The following is a 22,773-nucleotide window of genomic DNA, read 5'->3' as shown; positions in this document are numbered from 1 at the left end:
CCACATCATGAAGGACTCCACTCATCCTGTACACAGACTGTTTCACCTCCTCCCCTCAGACAGGAGGCTGAGGAGTATCCAGAACAAGACCATCAGGCTGAGAAACTGTTTACTGCAGCTGTCAGGCTGCTGAACTCAAGCTGCACTTAATTCAGCTTCATCTCATTGAATTAAGATTGGCTCTATCTATCTATCTATCTATCTATCTATCTATCTATCTATCTATCTATCTATCTATCTATCTATCTATCTATCTATCTATCTATCTATCTATCTATCTATCTATCTATCTATCTATCTATCTATCTATCTATCTATCTATCTATCTATCTATCTATCTATCTATCTATCTATATACGTATATATATATGTATATCCAGAGCACAACTTATTTATCATTATATTTCTACAAATAAAATTAATATTTTATCTACTTTTGAGCTGATCTCATTGCAAGCCTCTAGTGTGGAGCTGTACCAAACTGGAAAGACGCTCGGCTTTAGAAAGTAAGAAACGACCAGCAATGGATAAATCTTTCTGTATCCACACATTAATTTCTTCTGGATTAAAGCAACAATGGGTTTTAAATTTTTATTTGACCTTTGGTTTTCTTTTTTCGTAATGGAAATACCAAGATTTGTGCCTTTATATTTGACTAGGGAGTCTGCAATATTTACTTATGCGGCCCTGCGTGTGACGTCATTGCACGTGCTTGACAATGAATTTGATTGGATGACGCGGAAAAGAGCTCAGCATTTTCGGAGTGTTGTGTAGCTGTGGAGCTAACGCGGCTTTATTTCCTCTACGCTGGCCCACAGGTTAGTAACGTTATAAGGTTGGCCTTTTCCGGAACGTTTCGCTGTGTTTACACTACCGGAGACAGGAGGCCGCGGCTCCTTCGACGTTTCACTAGCAGAAAAACTTTCAATTGGAAGCTTTAGCTGTGGCAGTAGAGTCGAAGTCAGGTAAAAACACAGGGAGCTGCAGTGTGTGTTACCCATACATTCCAATATTGTTGGCACTTCAGAGCGCAACGACTGTGCTAATATTCGCGGGGAGGAATAACGATGAGAAGCAGGTCCAGGCCACCTCAGTTCTTGCCAACTGGTTCTGCGGTTCGGTAAGGGGGCGATTTGGGGCTTGAGATGATAATAAGAGAACATTTGGTTCCAGACGCTGCTGCCTGGGAGCGCGCGCATCCAGCTGGTCACACGGATAAGCAGATTGCGGATATTTGTTTAAGTAAATCAATAGTCTTGTGAATTATTCTGAACTAGACGTTTATTCTAATTATTATTTTAGATCTAAAATAAAAGTATTGGTTTTAGGTAACAAAATCTAAAGCCAGTTAGATTTTGTTATGCAAGTTTTAGATAAAAACATCTAAAAGTAATTTTTAATATAGGGACGGTCACTGAGGGTTTCTAAACTCCTCTGATTATATCAGGACAGAGTAAAGACCTAGCCTTTGTTGTTCTTGCTCCATCTTAGGATGAGAACTGCTCTGTTTCTTAACAGTCACTGTATAATAGATTACTATTTATAGAGAAATGGAAACCTTTCACAGTGCTTTCACTAAGGATCACTGATTGTGACTCTTCAGAGTTTTACTTTAACGCCTTTTCTGTTTGATATTTTATTGTTAATAATCTAATCATGCACAAAAGATTACCATCACAGCTTCAGATCTTCATGTTAAATGCTGATGTTGGCTAATTAGATGACTAAATATCTCAAAATTTGAATGGGTTGTTCTGTAGTTCCCTCTTTTTTTTGGACTTCCTTATTTTAAACTATCTGAGTAAGACAGTTTCAGTGTGGTTGTAGACACTGAAAAGTTTATTTATTTTTTTAAAACTTTAACCTGAATAGCCTTCTCAGAAGTGATGCAGAGTCCAACTCACTTAATCAAATCAGGCTATTGTGCCCATCAAGTCATGTTTAAAGAAAATTATTCAATACTTAGATAGCACAATGTGTGTTTTAGCATAAAAGCTGTGATGTACTGTAGTTTCTACCTTAATGGAATAAAAGCATTGGGTGCATTAGATGCATCCATAAATCAGCCAGCCTCCAAATCAGCCCAGATTTTCTCCTTTTGAGAGATTGGTCATTCATCTCATCTGTCTCAGCGAAGGTGAGCCACAAAAGAGAACAGAGCCACTGTTCTCTTTTACTCTGATGTGAGAGGTTTGACTGCCAGACCGGCCCATCAGGTCATGTCTGCATATTTACAGTTATCAATAGTCACTCCACTGTTACCAACTCAGTGACTTTCTTGTTATATTTATCAACACTCAGACAAAAAAAAAAAAAAGGGCCAAAATTGGAATCCGAAGGTCAGGCTTTTTAAAGATCGGCAATCGGCCAAAAGCTGCAATCGGTGCAGCCCTACAAGCATGGCCTCTTTGGTAGTTTTCAACATGAAATCTCCCTAAAACTAGCAGCATGAGCACAGATATTCCTCTTTTCGCACAGCCTCTTTGTTTGGTTAAGAAAAGTCATCCCCAGAAATGTGAAGGTGTACAGTTTGCTGATAAAACACTCTCTTGCACTGGTGGAATATGTTTTCAGTGGAGCTGTTTCCGTTGACTGTTATTTGTGCTGAAGAGCCTCATTTGGTCAGCTGATGCATGACCATTTCATCTCATCTCTCCAAAATATGTTTGCTGTATCTTGGGTTTACTGCAGACACAATACAAGGGAAATAATTGTGACTATGTTGTTAAGGCACTGATCTGATGACAATGTTTTTTTGGCTCTGTTCTTTAACATTAAATAATGTTCCCTTAATTCTTTAAGCCTTGCTATTTCATACTTATTTTGTAGAATCCAAAAATAATTCTTCTACCTTTATGAATTATTTACTCTGCTTAGTTTACATGTGTTGCAGATGTCATAGTTAGGATAACAATGAAATATTGCCTTGGTGGAGGTAGACAAAGCTAATTTTAGATATGAAGTTACACATTTTTCATCCAGTTTTAGAGTTTGCATAAGCTCCTCCTTTAAGCTCTTTAGAGCCACATGAGTGGAAGATGTGTGTCAGTGAAACAAACTGAGTATTGGGCAGGGAATATTATTTTTGACCTAATTTTGCCTTTCTGTTGTTCCATCATAAAATATAATACAGATGCTGAAGTAGTGCAGCGTCCAGTGAATGTCTAAAGACACTGTTGGATAAACTCTGGACACGGCTTTGAGTCCATTACTTTGTAGAGCCTGATGTTAGAAGCTGCTTCTGTAATTGACAAAGTTTCTGTGATGTTTAGCTTGGTAACAACAGCACTGCTGATGAGTGGATGGGTTGGGAAACATCTCTGGTTTAAACTTGTCTAAGTCACATTAGATAAGTTTAAACCAGCCAGCAGGCTCTCTCTTCCCAGCATAGACCTAGAGATAAACTAGAATAGAAATATCCTTTGTTGCCCCACACAGAGGAAATCCAGGTGTAAAAGCAGCATCAGATCTGTAGTTTCACACAAAATTGTGTCCCACATCACTCATAGAGAATTGAATGAACTTTACTATGATGGGGAAAAAAATTCTGGTAAATTGCAGTCAATAACTTCTGTGCAATATTCAGCAATAATATTGTATTGTTATGCTTCAAAATATAATTTCTTTGACATTCTGTTGTTGAAGTACTGGTTCTTCTTAACGTGAATCTTCCTCTGTCTTTCCAGACAGGTGATGAGTTGAAGACTGAAGGCTGGCTGATTGTTAGGGACCATGGAGGATGACTGCAGGCCTCTGCTGGGCCCAGATCCCGCTGGGGACAGCCCCTCCCACAGAGGCTCAGCTGGGTCACTGGACATCAGAACTAAACGGTAGAGACCCCAGAACCTCTGTACATCACAAACAAATGGTGTGCTGCAGAAGCTCTGAATACCAAAATTGGCTGTTAGTGATGAAATATCGAAGACTTCACAAGTTTGTTAAAATGGCTGAATGTACTGAAGCAAACAGTGGTCCATTCTGAGATGAGGGGATAGTTTTGCTTTCCAGATGGATTTGTTTTTTTTAGAAAAGTTCTCTGCAGTTTAGAATGGACAACAAATTTCTTTATGAGTTATATAATTCATTTTAATATTCAAGTCCAAATATTTATAATGAAACTAATTGGAACATTGGGGACCATAAACTGTTCAGCTGTGCTTTCCACCAGGGGGAGGAGTGTAAGGCTCCTGGCCTGCCCCTTAGCCAGATATCCTGTTTGGTCATCTGGTAGACGTACCTGAAATAAGGCTTTAATCACAACTGTTCATACGCTCAGTTACTTTTCTATTTTAATATATTTTTTCTGTCTTGTGTAAAATGAAATGAAATAAAATTTTAAATGCCAATATCTGGAAATTCAGAGGCATTTAGGATTTTCAGTATAAAAGCCACCTAGTTCAGTTTTGGAATGCTTTTAGTGCATGTGTTTTTTCCTTGAGGGTATTGCATGATAATAAACAAACATGGTGCTTTTCTAGGAAGCTAACTCTATGATGGACTTGTGAGTTTGGCACCGCCTTGGCATAATTCCTCTCTCTGTTAGCAGTTTGTGTCAGTTTTAATCCAGTTAGGTATTTCACAGGGACCAACAAGTTTCTAGCACATTAAAGATTACAAACACTCCCTTTCACAGCTCACAAACAGACTTTGTTTTTACTCACGGAATTTCTGCAGAACAGCAGTACAGCATAGTATGGTATGAATGTGATCAGTTGGACACTGTTCACTGTTCTGACTGCAAGAAGCTGAGCTGTTAGGCAGCCCAGGTTGCCTTAATAGTGGCCTTGCTGGGCCTCCTCTCTCTTCTTTTAATCTTGACGCATAGACTCTGTGTGGTTCTGGTCAGACCAGTTTACCTGCACATCTATGATTGGGATCCATGGTGATTAAAGCAGATACTGGTACTTGTAACAACAGGCACCAAGTCCTGTTGGAAAATGAAGTCAGCATGAGGTGCTGTAAGATGTTCTAGCATATTCTTTGCTGACTTTGGACTTGATAAATATTCTGAACTAACACCAAGTTGTTTTGGGGAATTTAAATTAAAAGTAAACGTGGCAATGTTGTGTGGTGTTGCAGGCCTTTCTATGTGGAGCCCAGGAACATTGTAAGTAATGACCCTCAGGAGAGGATCTCTGCTGAGGCTGCCATCCTGAACAGTAGAGTCCATTACTACAGCAGACTGACAGGGTCCTCTGACACAATGCTGGTAGGTCAAGTCACTTTGTCGCTATAGCAAAGAATGATTTTAATTTACATTTAATTTTCTGGCTTACTGTATGCCAATAAAATTGGAGAAATGATAATAAAATGGTTGTTTTATGTTTTTCATTTGGTTATCATTGCATCCAGCTGTGAATTAAAACTATGTGAATGTTTGTCTTTATTTCTCTGAAGATGTCATTGATTAGAAAGCGTTGGTGTTTATTTTGCTCCTCCAGAGTCCTCCAAACCATGTGATCCCCACTCCAGAGGAGATGTACGTCTACAGCCCTCTCGGGATGGCTTTCAAGGTTCCAGACAGCGAGCAGGCTGCTAAGAACCCCAGCATTGTCACCATGTAAGGCCTCACTGCTTCAGTCAGCGTCACTGAACATGAAGCCATCATCTTCAGGGCTTTGATTCTCTTGTGTGCGTTTCTTTGCAGCTTTGCCATATGGAACACCATGATGGGGACATCCATACTCAGCATACCGTGGGGTATTAAGCAGGTTGCCTACCTTTTACTGTTTTCCTCAGTTTATGGCTTTATGCTAACATTAAGTCAGCTGTTGCTGGACATAGATTTTTTCCTGAAAATTGAATAGTCTTATTTTATTCACCTAATTTCTTCAGGCTGGTTTCACTCTGGGAATTATCATCCTCATCTTCACTGGCCTGCTAATGCTGTACTGCTGTTACATTGTCATCAAATCACCAAAGGCAATTAGTAAGTCCAGCAGCATCTCTTCTGCTTGTCCTCTCCTTGTTTTGCTTTAATGAAGTAAGGAGTGATATTGTATTGTACAGGATAGATGTTCTTATTTTTTTGAATCTGAAGAAACTTGGTCTGTACCATCCTTGATTAGGAAAACAACTTTATCACTTTATTTAGAACTTTATCACTTTGCTATTATTCAGCAGTAAGCGGTGGCTTAATGAACTGTGAAGAGGTGACTATATGAGCTTAAAGAAATTCTTTAGTGTTGTTTTGAAGCATAATTAAAGTCCAGTCTTGACATTCTGTGAGAACTATGGATGATGAGTAAAATTGTGAGGCCTCTTATCTGTTTATGTCTTCATTTTATGTTGTGGTGTCGTAGTTTCACAGGTTCTGGTTCTGGTTTCACTAGTTTCCACATATGATGTGACAAGACCCTGGAACATTATGCTATCACTGATATGAAAGGTTACACAATAAATTATCATGGAAGTATCAGTGTGTGCAAAATTCATATCAAAAGGACTGCTAGGAGTAGGCTAATATATTCCAGGTTCTGTTGACTTGTGTTTTTCATGTTAGCATAATATTTAGCCAGTTGGACAGATATCATGACTAACTAACACATCATATCTGTGCCAGATGTATATAATATTCCACTGACACTCTGGACAGAGTGTCTGGACAGAGTGTCAGTGCAGCAGATGTTCACATCAGACACTAATGACCTTGTCCAAAATGTTAAAGGTCACAGAGTGATGGAAGGACAGATGATGGATAGAGGAAAAAAGAAAATATACTCTACTTGATATCAGCTACACTATTTCCTCACATCATGCAGCTCTACTGATATTAATAAATTCATGTTATGGAAACTTAAATGTAGAATCTGTTTCTTAATGGTCTGAAGAGTGCAGTCACTGGTGAGAACAAAGAAAAGTGTGAAGAGTGATCTGGTACAAGTCATTCTTTCTCTTCACATTCTCACATTATTTTTTCTGACAGAGTATTTCTCAGGTTGATGATTTTATGTACTACTTAATTATAACAAAACGGTGCAGGAATCTAGAGAGAGCCATATCTCTGCAGATTTGCTAGGTAAATAGATTCCTGGTGTGGTTTTCACCAAACTTTTTTAGCACCATCCTTCCATTTCTAACATTTCTCATGAGCTTTATTGAAGATGAGTGCAGGTCTTTCCATGAAACTCTTCATCCACTGTGGACATAGTGCTATCACCTGTTTGTGACTATGTCCTACTTTGAGATTTTCCCAACCTACTATTCTGTACTGTTCAGACATGCTGATTTTGAGATTCATTTTAAAATTCCTTGTTTGCTAACTTGTTCCTTGTGTGTAAGCTCATCACATTCTTTGTGTTTTTAATATCCAGCAATGAGGTATATGTCAGGGGTCATAACCAACAGGGGAATATTCCTCTGGAAAGGAAAATTAACTGATATTCTCTAAAATACTGTTCTTTTCTGCTCAGGGGGTGTGGACACATCTAGCTGGGAATTCCCTGATGTTTGCAGGTTCTACTTTGGAAAGCTTGGCCAGTGGTCCAGCTTGGTCTTCTCCATGGTCTCTCTTGTTGGAGCCATGGTGGTATACTGGGTCCTAATGTCCAACTTCCTCTACAACACTGGGCAGTTCATCTACAGTAAGTTTAAATATGACCGTAATGTTCCATGTTTACTCTGCTGTCTTGAATCTTGTCTGGTATGTGCTGTTGTGTGCAAGTTTTCAAATGATCTACCAAAGTGCAACATTGCTGCTCATAAACATGTAATTCCAAAGTCTGACAGCAGTTTTAGTTTACAGGGTTGTTCGTGAAGTCATGTGGGCCATGTCCACTTCAGATTGCTAGCTTCCATTTTTGCCTCAACGCTTGCTTCAGCAAATCTAAAATGCTGACTCAGCTCTGATTGTTCAGCTCTTACATCCTGTTGGAAGTGGCTCATTCATTTAAACTGGAACCAGAAACGTCTTTAAGGGCTGACTCTTTATTGTATTTGAAGCTATAGGTAGGTAGTTGCTTTGATCATGCAGCTATCAAGTCACATTAATGTCATGCGACCATTTTTGTCAATGCTAAAAAATGTTATCTTGGGCATGTCTGTACTCAGAAGTTGGAGCTGTTCACACATTCCCTCATTAAAACATTTGAAAAGATTTATTCATTGGGGATGTCTAGGCATTTCACTGAACTCAAACACCCTGGTCCTGTATAAATATGCAGTTAACTGTCCAGCAGTGCTTTGAAATAATAAAAAATAATTGTACATTGTGAAAGTGAATTCATAAATGAGTGTTTTAAATTCTTCTTATTTCTTCACGTCTACAGACCATGCTCACAACGTCAGCACATCCGATTCAGAGTATGGAACCAACGGCTCTGATAGAGGTGAGGAACCTGCATCAGGAAACCTTTACTTGTAACATTTCTGAGTAGTTTTAAAGACTGTTCTACACCAACAACCATAATATTTTTTCAATTAGTTTTAAAAAGAGCTAATAACCCTTCATTTTTATGAATAAGAAAAGACAACAATTTTCATTTGTGCTATCTCTATTTCTCTTTCTTATTATTAGATATAATTTTGGTGCGTTGCAAGAGATTCCTAAACCTGGCAAAAGTGATGAGTCTGAGAACTTTAAAAAATATATATATATTTTTCATTTTGGGTCAATAGATTTTTTTTTTATAACCAGACTGGAGCCTGGTTACATGACATTACATCAGATTTGATGTAGTGTTTTAAACCCCAAAGTTGTATTTATTAACAGGTTTAGCTTATCTCAAAAGGTTATTCTTCACTATCTAGTCAAAATGCATGATAAAATAATTGTGCAAAATTAAAAGTGAAATATTTTGCGGATTTTAGCATTTTAAGAGCAAATTATTTATAAATAATTCACACATCTGGATGTATAATGAACCAGAGTTACATTCACTAATCCCACTTCAGACTTTGCTGTGGTTAAATCAGTTCTATTTGAAGCAGGCTCTGGCTCAGGGATGTGTTGGTTAGGCTTACACACTCAGGCCAACAGCATGGAATGAACAGAGTAGCAGTGGTGTTGGTGCTAAAAGTTTTCTGCAGCACACCTGTATGTATTCTCTGGTGATGTGTGAACGAGGCTGCTAATTCAGATCTTTTGCCTAAAAGGAATTCTGTGTGTTTTGGAGCAAAGAGGATCGTTCACAGCCATCCAGGTTAAAGGCCAGGCTCTGTGATGGCGATAGGTTTTTATTTCACCTGTCAAACCTTGTTACACAACCTCCTTCTTCACAACCTGCTTTCTTGTCTGACCATTTTCAGATAAAAAAAACTTAAAAACAAACAGAAGAACATTAATAATGATGTAAACAATGACATTCAAAGTAATTATGCTCAAATTTGCATAAATGTTAGCTCATACATTACACAAATCCAAAAATCAAATGTTTCCAATCTCTACTAGTTCATAAGATTACCCAAGTAAAAGTAAAAAGTACTGTGCAGTAAAACTACTCTAAGTACCTTTTTTTCCCAAAATGTTACGAAAGTAACTGAACCAGAACTTGATCAGTCAAATAAAATTTAATTGATTGATTTGATTTGGTTGATTGATTGAGAACTACTCACCTCTGAACATGGATAACAAATTTATTAGCTTGTTTTTGTTAATAAGCTTAGTGTGACATACTAGAATGTATTATCTAGTTATGATTTTGCTAACATAATCAACATCCAACAACATTACTCAACTCATTCAACTTGTTTGGAAAAAACTGTACAAAGTTTTTTGCCTGTTGCTGGTTTGCTCCAAGATTCTAACACACAATGTGCAAGTTGGCACAGCAGCATGTCTCCATCTGTAAAACCTCCGCAGGCATCTTGACGCTCATGCTATGTATAAAGGAGACTTGGAAAACTACTTTCCGACATATTAACAGATTAAACAGTTGTAACAGCTGAAAAATATGTGGAGGATAGAGGACACAACTGCGGTGTGGGAGTCCATATTTTATCAAATCAAGATGAGAATAATAGAGGTATGAGGTAAAAAAAACCCCAATCACAGTCAAATAAAATAAATTGCTTCTATCCCAAGGCAGGCGTGGCTTACTCTGTGGATAGAGTGTGTAGAGTAGGACTGTGCATCTCTTGTCTGTGTTGTTCTTTAGGTACCATCTTAGAGAGAATATTTATGAATATGGACCCCAAATAAAACTATGGCCACCCTCTGGCCATCCCTGGTATAACAGCCTAGTTCCACCACTGACCCTATCCCACGCTTCAGGAATGAAACAGATGTTGTTAACTGAAATGCGGGTGACTCGACTAAATGTAAAATATGTGAGGTTTGTGCTGTGAGGTGAAAAGTAAAACCCAAATTAAAGTCTAGGTATCTGAATCTTTCTAATTGTGTATTGTTAATAGTGTAATTGTTTTTAATTATGTGTGTGGTGATGTCTTGTTGATGTGTTTGCCAGTTATCTGCCCATACCCTAAAACTCACCCTGGAAGAAATGACTCCATGACCAGTCTGTGTGGCAGCTCCTCTGGGAATGACTCGTCTGGGAGCAGCTTTGATCACTACTGGAGTAAAACCGGCACTATCCCTCTCTACCTCATCGTCCTGCTGCTGCCACTGCTCTGCTTTCGCTCTGCCTCTTTCTTTGCCAGGTTCACTTTCTTTGGTAAGTGGAGCCCAAGCTGCTGGAATGCAAGTATTGGCATTTTTCCAAAAATTTGGGACTCAATGAGCGAATAGTTTGTTCTTCAGCTACCTAGCTTAGACTTTCATTAGAAAGATTAGAACTCAGCATTTTACCACATGGGAAGTGTTCAACACATTCTTTGGTCCATAAGTCAGTGACCACAAGTCAGTGACCAGACCTGTCACTGACTTTTATATGCTGTAAGTGTTGACAAAGCCACCCTCTTCCTCCTATGATAATAAATGGAACACAGTCTGCTTAAAGTCAGGACTTAAAGTTCAGAATATAATATTGTGTTGTACATCAGTCTGAGGCCTCTGTTGGCTAGTATATGACAATATGGCTGTTGCGCAATTAGCTGGTTATGTGATGACCGCTTGCTCTTTTAGGCAGACACCAGCACAGAGCCTCAGTAACTTGTGAGTCTGGATGAATGAGTCAGAAGAAGGAACTGCATTCCACAGGCATGGTGTCAGCCTTCCACTGAACAGTGTCATGGAATAGTTGTGCATTGATGTGAGAGGGAGAACAATTGAGATGTAATTTGATAAACGGCATGAAAAAAGGTGCGAGACAGTCGTTTTAAAATGACTATTTCCCTTAGCATGACCTGACATTGACGTAAACCTCTGGAACATCCACTCCTGGGAAGGTTGGCAGCCTTCTCAAATGTTTCCAGCTGTTTCTGTTAAATAACAAACTTCCAACTGTTTAGAAATGATCTTATTGCACCTTGCAAATTGATGTGAAGCAAACTATGCTTTTACATACGTGGTCACAGCTGCTGATGTTGATTTCATCAGGTACCTTAATGTGCATCATCTGACCTATTGATGGACTCCATGGCTTTATCAATAGCTACTAGCCTACTGTCAGTTTATTCTTCACTTCTGTAGCATTTATATAATTACATAGTAATTAGTAGTTGTATTCAGTGTAATTAATGGTTTATTCAATCTACTTGTTCTTCACTAATTCCGAAGAATGGTTTTGTTTCTTCTAGGCACTATATCAGTCATCTATCTGATTGTGCTGGTCACAATCAAAGCTTCCCGCCTTGGCTTCCATCTAGAGTTCCACTGGTTTGATCCGTCCAAGTTCTACGTTCCAGGTAGATCTGCCTGTCCTCTGTCCTGTTCTGCCACAGCCCTGAGAAATGCTCACACTTTTGTCAACACTGTATTAAAAATGTCCCATGTACCTGGTAACCATGTTGAATGAAATTTTTTTTAGATCTTTTAGGTGAACATGGGCGGGGGAAATTACTGTACAGGATGCTTTTTTTTATATTACTACTTTTACAAATAAAAAAACTCTAAAAGGTCTATCTGGCTGTTATATCACTTTGATCTTGTGTTCTTTTTAACCTAAAAGTATAAACAAGTCTTTCAAATGTTTTAGATGTAGTGTTTACTAAGACTGAGTAGAGCACTAAATATATGACCATACCAACACACTGACCTTTGTTTTGGTGAAATCTGTCTCATTCATAAAGATCTTGGTTGTGATGCTTATATTTCCTCTAAGACTTGTGGTTTTCCTCTTCTTTCAGAGTTCAGGCTGTTTTTTCCTCAGCTGACTGGTGTGCTCACCCTGGCCTTCTTCATTCACAACTGCATCATCACATTGATGAAGAGCAACAAAAACCAAGAAAATAATGTGAGTCTGTGCTCAGTTACTGTTGCTCACAAAATTAGCGGGACAAGCTTTTCAGTGGTTCTGGCTAGACCAACAGGTTCATCAGGAATTTGGAGGAGAATGACCTTGAAATTGATTAGACTTAATTTTCTGTCTTTATCTCCTTTATTTGCCTTACTATTTCAACAAATGCAGATGGAAGACTTAGTGAAGAAATTGGTTTGTTAAAGATTTTAGGTCTTTTCAACCTGGGCCCACTAATTTTATTACAATTCATTTTATTAAATATCTAAAGTATAACAGAATGTTAGGATACTACCACATCTGGTAATGTTCCCTTTTACACTGAGACAATTCCTTTAAAAATATGAATGACCGTCTAGCTCCAGATGTTTAGTGGGTTCCATTTTAAATAGACCATACTGCTGCTAGAACCTGTTCAGGCAGTATTTCATTAATCCTAATACACTTCAGTGGAACAGTGCAAAGGTTTTAATCTTCCTTCTGGAATTCAAATATATTGGCCCAACAGTGAAGAACATTTGACATCTTTGCAATCTATTTGAATCAACTCCATAAATTACATAAAGTAATTTGTGTAGATCAGATTGTGTAGAAACTGTCCTCCAGCAGAATCTGTTCAAGGTGGAAAATAACAGTAGTTCACCCACCAGGTCAACTACTTTTCATCTGAACCTAGTTTTGGTTCAAACTGAGTTCAGGCTCAAATATTCCACATATATGCTTTACAGTTTTTCTTCTATGCAGGTAAGGGACCTGTCCTTGGCTTATCTTCTCGTTGGAGGGACATATATGTATGTGGGCGTGTTGATCTTTGCTGCCTTTCCCTCACCTCCTCTCTCCAAAGACTGCATTGAACCAGTAAGACATAAACTTGTTTGCCTATTTTTTTATATATATCTTTTTGAATTCTTTTTCCAAACTTTATACATTATGTACAGAAAGGTCACTTTTCTATATACTGTAGCATTAAAGCTAAATCACTACATCATAAACATAGTACTGTTTTATCTCATCTTGCCTACATCCAGGTATGCATTTAGTTATTCTCATGTGTTTCTCCATTAGTAATATTTCTTTAGATACCAATGAAGGTACTGTTCGTTACTGTATTAAATTCTGATGTAATATAGGAAAGCCAGTTCTCATGTTTCATTGTTAAGCATTCAGAAGACATGAGGTTATAATGGGTCAGATGAAATTCAATTCAGTTTATTTATGTAGCACCAAATCACAACAAATGTGGTCTTAAGGCATTTTACAAAAACATAATTTCAGTTCAATAATATATACATTCCAATTAATACTGGTAATCTAACAGTACAGTAGGATGTAGTACAGTACAGTACATGTAGGATTATTTTGATGTTCTTGAAAGTAAAAAGTTCAAAGGAGGGCAGGTGATGGCAGCATTATGTCAGCTGATGTCCTCCTCCAGGAAGGAACCACAGCCAATCAGTACACCAGACCAAGTGTAGCTTCAATGGAGAGAAAATAACAGATGAAACAAATTTAACAGTTGAAAAAACAGCAAATAATGCAAATTGGAGAATAGAAAAATGTGAGAAAGTGAACAGTTTATCCTCTAGCAGCCTAAGTCTATAACATCATAAGTACAGAAATATATGAGGATAACTCAAGCTGGTCCAACTACAAGCTTTATCAAAAAGGAAAATTTCAAGCCTTGTCTTAAAAGTAGATGAGTTATGGGATGCGTGAAAATGGAGGAAATATATGTTATTGCTTCCTACTCGTCTTAGTCTGAAAAATTTAAATGGCCTAAAACATTTCCCCTATTTTTGACTCTTTGTTTGGTCCTTAACAATATGTACTTGCACCCAAATTGTATCTATCAAGTCATCAAAAATATTTCCATCTCCATCTCCCATTGGATCTCCTCAGGTACAAAAATATTATGTAGCTGTGGACTAAATGTTGCAAGGTGTGACTACCCAGTACTTTTGCTCATCTACAGATTGAATGTTTGAAGTCAGGACATCATTTCAAGTGTTTGTAACTTTGGAATTTTATTGTAAAACTCCTGTCCTTATTTAAGGACTTTTTTCCTCACTTAGAAATTTTTTTTTGATAAACTGTTTTATTAAAGTGTAAAAAAATACATCCTTCAACTAGTTTCCTCAAATTGCAGTCCCTCAACTACGGGTAGTCAGCGGGCGACCCCTAGTGGTTAGCAAGGTACTGCATATATTCCACTGTTTATTTTCTGCCTACAGTTAGCTTTTTTGCAGTTTATGTCGTTAGGAGTTTTCAATTGGACCTGGAGGTGAGAATGATTTATCTCAGCTATATAAATGAAGCTTAGTGATAAATAAGTAATAGTAAAAATGCAGGTTGGTATTGCACTAGTTTTTAATTGTATTTACACTCTACTTGAAGTTGTAACTCTGCTCTTCCCTTTTTCCAGAACTTTTTAGATAACTTCCCCAGCAGTGATGTGATGGTGTTTGTGGCTCGAGTGTGCTTGCTGTTCCAAATGATTACTGTCTATCCTCTGCTGGGTTATTTGGTACGAGTCCAGATTATGGGTCAGCTGTTTGGAAATCATTATCCCGGGTAGGAGAATACTAATTTTATTTATAGTTCATATTTGGAGATTTACGGTAGTTCTTTTTTTTTTTTTTTTTCATTTATAGCCATGAAAATTTAGGGTCAATATCAGTTTTGTTTACTTTCAAAGCAATATAATAAAATTTATTAGATATGACTGGTTAACTCAAATCTAGGTAATAACTTTAAATTCTAGTTTGTACCGACTGTTTAGTTTACCAACCATGACTTGTCAATATGTTAAAGTTTTTAGATTGCGTCTTTTGAGCTTTGTCAACATTAATTTCCTGCATCAGAAATGTTCAATTTAAATAGCTATTCAATCTATTTGATGATATTCCATTATTAATGCATTTCACTGAGTGCTTGATACAGTGACTGATCTGGTAAAGCTGAGCCAGTTCAATGGAGCATCAGATCAGTTTTTCCTCCTGTTGCTGTCAGTGTTGAACTTGCCTGGTCATGACACAGCAGTTTACCCATTTCAAGTCTTACTGGATCACCCAGGCATCAGAACTTGATCATTTCTTGGAAACTCTTGAACAATGTTTCTGCTAACGGAATGCTGTTTGTCCCATTGTCTCTACTCAGTTTCATTCACATTCTTGTGCTGAATATTCTCATTGTTGGAGCTGGAGTTCTAATGGCCATGTTTTATCCCAACATTGGATCTATAATACGGTATGTATAGAGTTATGTTGTTAACTGTTTATGAAAGAAATATCCAGTAATGTTAGCTGGGAGATTCTTCTTCAATAAACTTGTTTAAAGCTATTAATTCTTCAACTACTGTTAGGGAATGATTATCTTTTTTTGTAGAAACATTCTTCTATTAACAAGTAGCACACTGGTTTTACTCATCCTGGAACTTTGCTTCAGAGAGCCATCTAGTGTCCCTACAAAGGTTGAATTAATTCAAATTTTAAATTTAAATGAATAGCATTTTAAGAAGAACAGATGTACAAAGATTGGACCAGCAATTGTATCATTGTAGCAGAATGAATTTGATTGTTCAGTCCTATAGTATGTTTGGTTTAAAGCCAACCCCTGCCAACTAGTATGTCAGTCATTATCAAAACTTTACACTTTCAGCAAATCTCTAAAGCTATTTTATATAAACATGCATTAAAGATAAAGATAATCATTTTCAAGTTTGAAGTATTTTGGGAATGTGCAAGGGACCCTGAATCTTAAAAAGTGAAGCAGGGGTCACCAACACGGTGACCGGGCACCCGGTCACCCTAGGGGACATTGTCAGTCGCCGTGGAGTTCTAAAAATAGCCATTGTTATTAGGGACCACAGCCCAAAAAATTATTCGATTAAATGTTTTTACATTGAAGTAATATTTGTTTATATTTAGAATTAAAAAAAGTAAATTATAAACCTGTTTAAAATAAATTGCTTTATGTATAAAACTCTTTTCTAGGGTTAAAGTTCAGAATTATGCGCAGAAGCCTGCAGGATATTATCAGAGGGCAGCAGCGCCTGCAGCTGTATGGCTGTACCCACTCTGGTACTCTGGTACCTTGAGGTTTTCCTTTAAGAAAAAGAAAATAATAATTTCTGGGATTTTTATTATCTAATCCTCTTTACTATTAACAAAATTGTGGAGAAAAACAAAGATCTTTTGTGTCAAAACATCTTCTACGTAGTGCACACATTTCTGTGGGGTGGGCATGCCGAAGCCTAAAGCTTATTGGTCAGTTTGCTTTTGTTTATTTGGCGGCTTGGCCCTTTTTCTGCAAGCTAAAAATGAATGAACGGAGTTTGAACCTCCCGTAGTTCTAAGAGGACGTTTGGATCCCAGTCGAGCATCTCAGACTGCGGGTTAAACAATTGAATCTAGTCGAAACATTCCCCAAAAGAGTGGAAATTTAGCAAACATTGTTGCTTCACCTTCTCTACCCTGAACTTGCGATCAACATCGCACCTGATGAAGTGAAGCCTACCCGTGAATCACACGGGTAGGCTTAACTTTCATGTCTTTATTATTTAGCAATGTTTGTAAAAAAAAAAAAAGTGCACTGCTTTTGTGGTTTAGGTTTGTGCTGGTTTTGTGCTACGTGTGCATGATGCGTTAATAGTAAAGAGGCTTAGATAATTAAAAAAATACAATAACTATTCTTTTCTTTTTTTATTTAAAGGAAATTTTAATGGTACGCACAGTGCGTACAGCTGAAGGTGCTGCTGCAACAATCTTCAGTCGCACTTGTTGGCAATTTAGAATCACACAGAAGAGCTCCAAAAGGGAATCAAAGTTAAAACTCTGTCAACTAAGAACTTCTGATCACATAATAGCAATTAACCATATCTGCCATGGTAAATCATTACTGATTGTGAGTAGTCCCTAACATTAATATGATCAGGCAGCATGTAATCATATATATGTAAATGTATTATTGTTACAAAGGCTGGGCTAAGAAAATTTATATCTGTATCAAACAAGTAGCCCTTTGTGTTTCTCTGAACCCACGAAGTAGCTCCCAGACTCAAAAAGGTTGGTGACCCCTGGTCTACAGTAACTTGGAAAGCACTTATACACCTTCTAACAATATTAAATCTGTGCATGTTACAACCCCAAACATTAATATATTCCAGTGGGACATGTAATGAACCAACAGAAAGATTGTGAAGTGGAAGAAAAAAAACCCATACACATTATCTTCTTGCATAAAAATAGAAACCTGAACCTACTGAGTAGCAGTCTCTTCTCTTCATATCTCCAAAAAGGGAAAGACAGCCAAAGTCTTGTTCAGTTTTCTTGAATCATTAAAATATAGTAAATTTTCCTCTGCGGCCCATATCTGCTTTCTCATTTACTGATTATAAATCTATTTCTCTCTGCAGATTTTCTGGAGCAATATGTGGACTGGCCTTAGTGTTTCTACTTCCTACTTTAGTCCACATGTTCTCCCTGAGAGAGCAGGGGAGACTCACCTGGCAGTCAGTCCTTTTCCACAGTTTCCTCATCGTTCTGGGTGTGGCCAACCTGATGGCTCAGTTTTTTATGTAGAAAACAACTAGGCAATAATTTAAAGATGAGAAAATGTAATGGAAGGTTTAGCTGCTACCACCTAACTGGTGTGGTTTAAATATCTCCACAACAGGCTCCAAACATACAGTATGCAAGCATTTACATACATATTTATTTCAATATGTACTTCATATTCAAATAAATGTATAACGATTAGTTGTTTGAACTTACATTGAGTAAAGAATGTTTTGAACATGTCAATATTTTCTCTGTTTAAATATTTCTAAAATGGCCATTGGCAGAGTTTATTAATAGCCCAAGTAATCCACACATATGAAGAAATCAAGCAAATTAGTCCACAAAGTCAGTTATGAGTAAACAAATGGATTGAAACGGGGAACATGTGAAGAATAGCATCTTCTACATATCTCTTCTACAGATATCTCTCTTAGCCTTCAAAAAGTTTTTTTATAATGAAAATATTTCACAGTTGCTATCTGGAGATTGCACACAGTTGCACAGGAGAGAGGTGGGGTCACCTTGAACAGGTCACCAGTCCAGCACAGGACAAACAATCATGCACACATTCATACCTCATGAGAATTTAGACAGACCAGTCAACCTAAACATCATGATTTTGGACTGTGGGAGGAACCCAGAGTACCCTGAGAGAACCTACGCATGGACAGGGAGAACAGGAAGAGTCCATGCCGGGAATCGAACCCAGGACCTTCTTTCTGCAAGGCAGCAATGATACGAACTGCTCCACCACACAACAAAAAGCATACTGTTCCTAAACATAGTCATGGCAGTCAGTGGTTACAACTGCATCCCCCCCACAGGTTTTATTGGCTCTAGTGGCCTTTATTTGACAGTAAATTGGGTATTTAGAGAAGGGGGAAGACATGCAGCACCGGGAATTGAACCTGCGACAGCCACATCGAGGGCTAAAGCCTCTATATGTGGGTTGTGCTTAATCCCTGTGCCATCTCAACATCCCACAGCTGCATTTTTAAACTTCTTAAACTTCCTAGTGAGCGCTGTTGGAATTATTATCCGAAAGTGGAACAAACATGACTTCACCACAAACCAGCCAGGTGGCCCATTTAAGATTTCTGAAAGAGTCAAAAGAATAACTAGAATTGTCCAAGAGCCAAGAACCACTTGCAGAAAGTTGCAGGTGCATTTTCTCCAGGTAAGCAATAAGTAATGCCTTTATAGCAATGGCTTCTATGCACAGTGACTGCACAAGACGTCACCCCGGAAGAACGTTTGCTGCAGAAGATTTGGGCAAGTGTGCAAAATTCTGAGAGAAGACAGTCTGGTCTAATGAGGCCAACGTAATCGCTCACATCAAGTTTAAAGAAAGAATGGTTCTGTACATCACTCTGGAAACACCATGCAAAGGTGACATTAGCAGGTGGAAACATCACAGTGTGGGCTCTGTTACAGCACCTGGTTCTGGGAGGCTTCATATAATGCAAGGAAAGATAGATAGATTTACTAGGAAACTTTTGATAAGAATGTGAGAATGAAACAAATGTGAATTTGAAGCAAGTTTCAAACACAGCCAAGGAAACTCTTAACTCATTTCTGAGAAATAAAGTAAAACTGTTAGGATGGCTCAGTCACCTATCTTAAATGAAAATATATGGAAAGAGCTGAATGTGCAATTAAAGGAACCCTGAAAACCTTTAAGATTTGGAGACATTTTGTCTGAGACGATAGGTTCCATTCCATGTTTCATTCTATTTTTTTAGTCATTAAATTGACTGGTGGATTTATTTGCTCTGATTATGTTAGTGGATTGCTTGGGTGTGAGTTGATGCTGATGGTGGCCTGGTGTTAATTTTATCTCAGTGTCCCCATTAGAACATTTAAGCTGAGAAAAATGTTGACATGTTTAATACTAATTTTACCAGCCTCATTTTAATTCAGGCCAACCTTTGTTTATTTGACTTTGCTTATACAGAGATTAAAAACGGACAGTCTCTGTTTGATATTTACATTAGAAAATATCAAACTAATCAGACAAATATAATAAAGATAAAGACTCCAGGGAATATGGACCTCAGGGGAAGCAGTTGTGTAGATTAGCAGGAAAAGAAAATGTATAAATATACATAAAATAATCATAAACTAAATGGTAAACTGAGAAAGAATGTCTGGTGACATTCTTGATATGGTTTCTGAAACCATAGTTTGAATCAAATATGTTTTTCAATTTTGATGAAGGAAATTCTCATAATTTAATATGTAAAAAAAAAAAACTGCTTCAAAGTGCCTTGATGGATGTGGGCTCATAAATGCACTAATAAACGGAGGTGTTTGTCATCAGCATAACTATGAAAGTTAATGCCATGTCTCCTAATGATGTATGCCAACAGTTGGTGGGTGGCATATAAGGATTCAAAATATTGGGACTCAATGCTGAGCCTTGGTGGACACATTACTTGTGTAAAACTGGGATGCTGTTACTTTAGTTGATTAAGGAAAAGCTTCTCCACATTTAGCTAAAAACGCAGCAGATTAGAATAAAGACATTGAGTTCACAACAGCAGACTTAAAGACAGTTGTGAAACCCACTGTCCCGCTCCATATAAAAAGAATAGTTCAAATTAAGAGCATAATTTTGAAAAAGATATGGTTCTAAAGAGTCTAAAGATATTTTTCTGTTTTAAGTGAGAAATAATTCTGCTTAGCAGTTCATCAACCATTCTCCAATGTTTCCCCACCATTTAACAATGACTCAGAGGTGATATTTTTATGCTGGCATTGAGATAAATTATATCTTATATTTTTTATGTTTCCTCTGAAGTAGGCTGCAAAATCTCCACACTTTGTAATTGTGGAGTTACTGGTGGATACTGGGGAGGGCTGGTTAGATTAGTCTGTTAAAAACTGAGAACAGGATTCTTTGATTATTTTTAGTATCAGATATTAATTTTAATAAATATGAATAGTTCACTTGCTTGACTGTAAATGATCTAATTCTGGAAATTGTGGTAATTTATTTGCTGATCTTTTCTTTCTGATTTTCTTCATGTCTTTCCCAGAAGATTTTATATTTTGTATTTCTTAATTCACTGTTAGATTTTTTCCAACCATGAAATGTAAAAATTCTATTTATGAAAAAGTATTTTATCAAGCAATGTATGATTGTTGTTAATACCGACCAAAGTGAAACCAAATGTTTCCTGGCCTCATCTTCATGAAGTATTGTGGTTTGCTGTCTCTGTAGAGCAGTTTTTCTGCATCCTTCAGTTTTACAGCCTGGTCTCACTTTTTGGGTTGCAGCTGATTTCTATGGCAGAGCTCTTAAAATGGCTGCTCAGCAGAGAAAACACAGCAGCACTCAGCAGTTAGACAGTGCTCTCAGGCATTGGTTTTAATCAGACAATAACATTTGGAGCAGTCTGAACGAAGAGCAGAGTTGCTTTTCCTCCTCTGTGGGTTTAAGTCCAGGATGTTTGCTGTCGGGTTTAATTCAAGTTAAACATATTATGAACTTTATAGTTCTGAAAACTTTGTTCTTACAAAAGATACAGTGTGTTGACATTTTTGGAAGAACTTCAGTAGCATTTAAAGCTGTACTAAACAACTGACCGGTATTTGACATGTTAAGATGATGTGTGTACCCAGCAGATTGTATTGGCCCAGTAATGATGGACAAAGGGAATACTTGTGTGAAGATGTAGGATCTGTATGTTTGTTGACTTTTATTAAACTTCTTGTTGATTGTATCCTTTGCAGTTTGAATTTATTGGACTTTAGATTCTATTGCCTTGCTTCCTAAGATCCAAGTGGGAATAAATAAGCTAGAATACAATATTCATGAGCTTTAAATTTGATTTTATCTTCTCTTTTGAGTGGAGAGATAAACTGTTCTATAGTTGTGAAGCAGCCACTGAAAAAAATTTCCTTTATATTCATCTGAATCTAAGACAAGCTGATTGACCTTCAGGCAGAGGTTTAAACATCAGTGTGGCTGATTTTAGTCTATAATTATGTTATTATGTTCAGCAGAAATGAAAACATTACCTGACGTTTTCTGAGCTTTTAGTGGCAGTTAATAGATAAACCCCTCTGTGACCTGTAAACAAATCAGATAATAATTTAATAGGCTTTTTAAAATCTCCTTCACTAAGTGTCTTCATTTTGGCATTGAGTTCTTGGAGAAGCTTTAATGCAGAAATTGCTTAACAAAAGTGTTACTCCAGTTCTGACCAGTAAGTGTTAACAGGGACAAGGCATAAATGTTTGATGGAAGTCTGACACTTTAATTTACCGTGACTTTATCAAATTCTTATGCTACAGCCAAAATTTTTTCTTTGTTTTATTGTAGGAATGAGTTATGAGTTTTCATTTGTAAATGCAAATATACAAGCCAAGACCATGAAAATAACATTAAAAACATTCATAATTACCTGTTAAAAGTATAATTTTTAATTCTTATGCTGTATGTAGTTGATCATTTATCTAATGAAACATTTGCTAGCTTAGGTCTTATTGTCTTATGGTCTAAATAGACTAAACAACACTTTGATAGTAACAGACCTAAACTCACAGATATTTATTATTCTGCACTTCCTGTGTCAGATTATGTATCCTGAGAAGTTAATCAATATTCAGGTCACTAATTCAGAGGCCTGACAGGAAGTGCTCCCCCACAGATACCATTACTGGTATTAACTCTGTCTGAGGATGGGATAGGGTCACAGGAGTGTCAGTGCTCAGTATGGTGATAAACTGACCTTTTAGATGCTCCTCATCTTGTTGAGGTCTTCTCCCCCTCCCAAACTCCACCTTGGATTTTTCCTTTATCCTATTTATAAGTCTGCAGTGCTAGTGGGGGGTGGGGCTTGAGCATTAATTGGCTTAATGAGGATCCGGTGGCTTTATATCACTCTTGCAGCTTATTTTTTTGAGAACAGTGAGCA

The 22,773-nt window shown here is 37.3% G+C and overlaps 1 protein-coding gene across 3 annotated transcripts; it reads left to right on the top strand.

The window, feature by feature from the left end:
• Positions 1-728: 728 nt before the first annotated feature.
• slc38a9 (solute carrier family 38 member 9) lies at positions 729-21,576 on the top strand. 3 transcript variants are annotated; one of them, XM_005810006.3, is made up of 15 exons: positions 729-818; positions 3,687-3,830; positions 5,080-5,209; positions 5,442-5,560; positions 5,648-5,711; positions 5,836-5,929; positions 7,413-7,583; positions 8,268-8,327; positions 10,404-10,610; positions 11,635-11,742; positions 12,184-12,290; positions 13,038-13,151; positions 14,716-14,864; positions 15,450-15,539; positions 17,707-21,576. In XM_005810006.3, the coding sequence occupies exons 2-15, from the start codon at positions 3,733-3,735 to the stop codon at positions 17,870-17,872; spliced, it is 1,677 nt and encodes a 558-aa protein (XP_005810063.1). In that variant the 5' UTR covers positions 729-818; positions 3,687-3,732; the 3' UTR covers positions 17,873-21,576. The 3 variants fall into 3 exon arrangements, with proteins under 3 accessions (XP_005810063.1, XP_023194284.1, XP_023194285.1); XM_023338516.1 differs by lacking the exon at positions 729-818 and adding an exon at positions 829-965; XM_023338517.1 differs by lacking the exon at positions 729-818 and adding an exon at positions 1,100-1,120.
• The last annotated feature ends 1,197 nt before the right edge of the window (positions 21,577-22,773 follow it).

This window comes from Xiphophorus maculatus, chromosome 8 (assembly GCF_002775205.1).
Source record: "Xiphophorus maculatus strain JP 163 A chromosome 8, X_maculatus-5.0-male, whole genome shotgun sequence".
NCBI lineage: Eukaryota > Metazoa > Chordata > Actinopteri > Cyprinodontiformes > Poeciliidae > Xiphophorus > Xiphophorus maculatus.
This window is presented reverse-complemented; position numbering and strand designations above follow the sequence as displayed.

Excerpts from the sequence above, each read along its gene's own strand:
- slc38a9 (XM_005810006.3), top strand. The coding sequence starts at position 3,733 with ATGGAGGATGACTGCAGGCCTCTGCTGGGCCCAGATCCCGCTGGGGAC. Across the intron at positions 7,584-8,267 it reads CACTGGGCAGTTCATCTACA|ACCATGCTCACAACGTCAGC; the intron begins GTAAGTTTAAAT and ends TCACGTCTACAG. Across the intron at positions 15,540-17,706 it reads AACATTGGATCTATAATACG|ATTTTCTGGAGCAATATGTG; the intron begins GTATGTATAGAG and ends TTCTCTCTGCAG.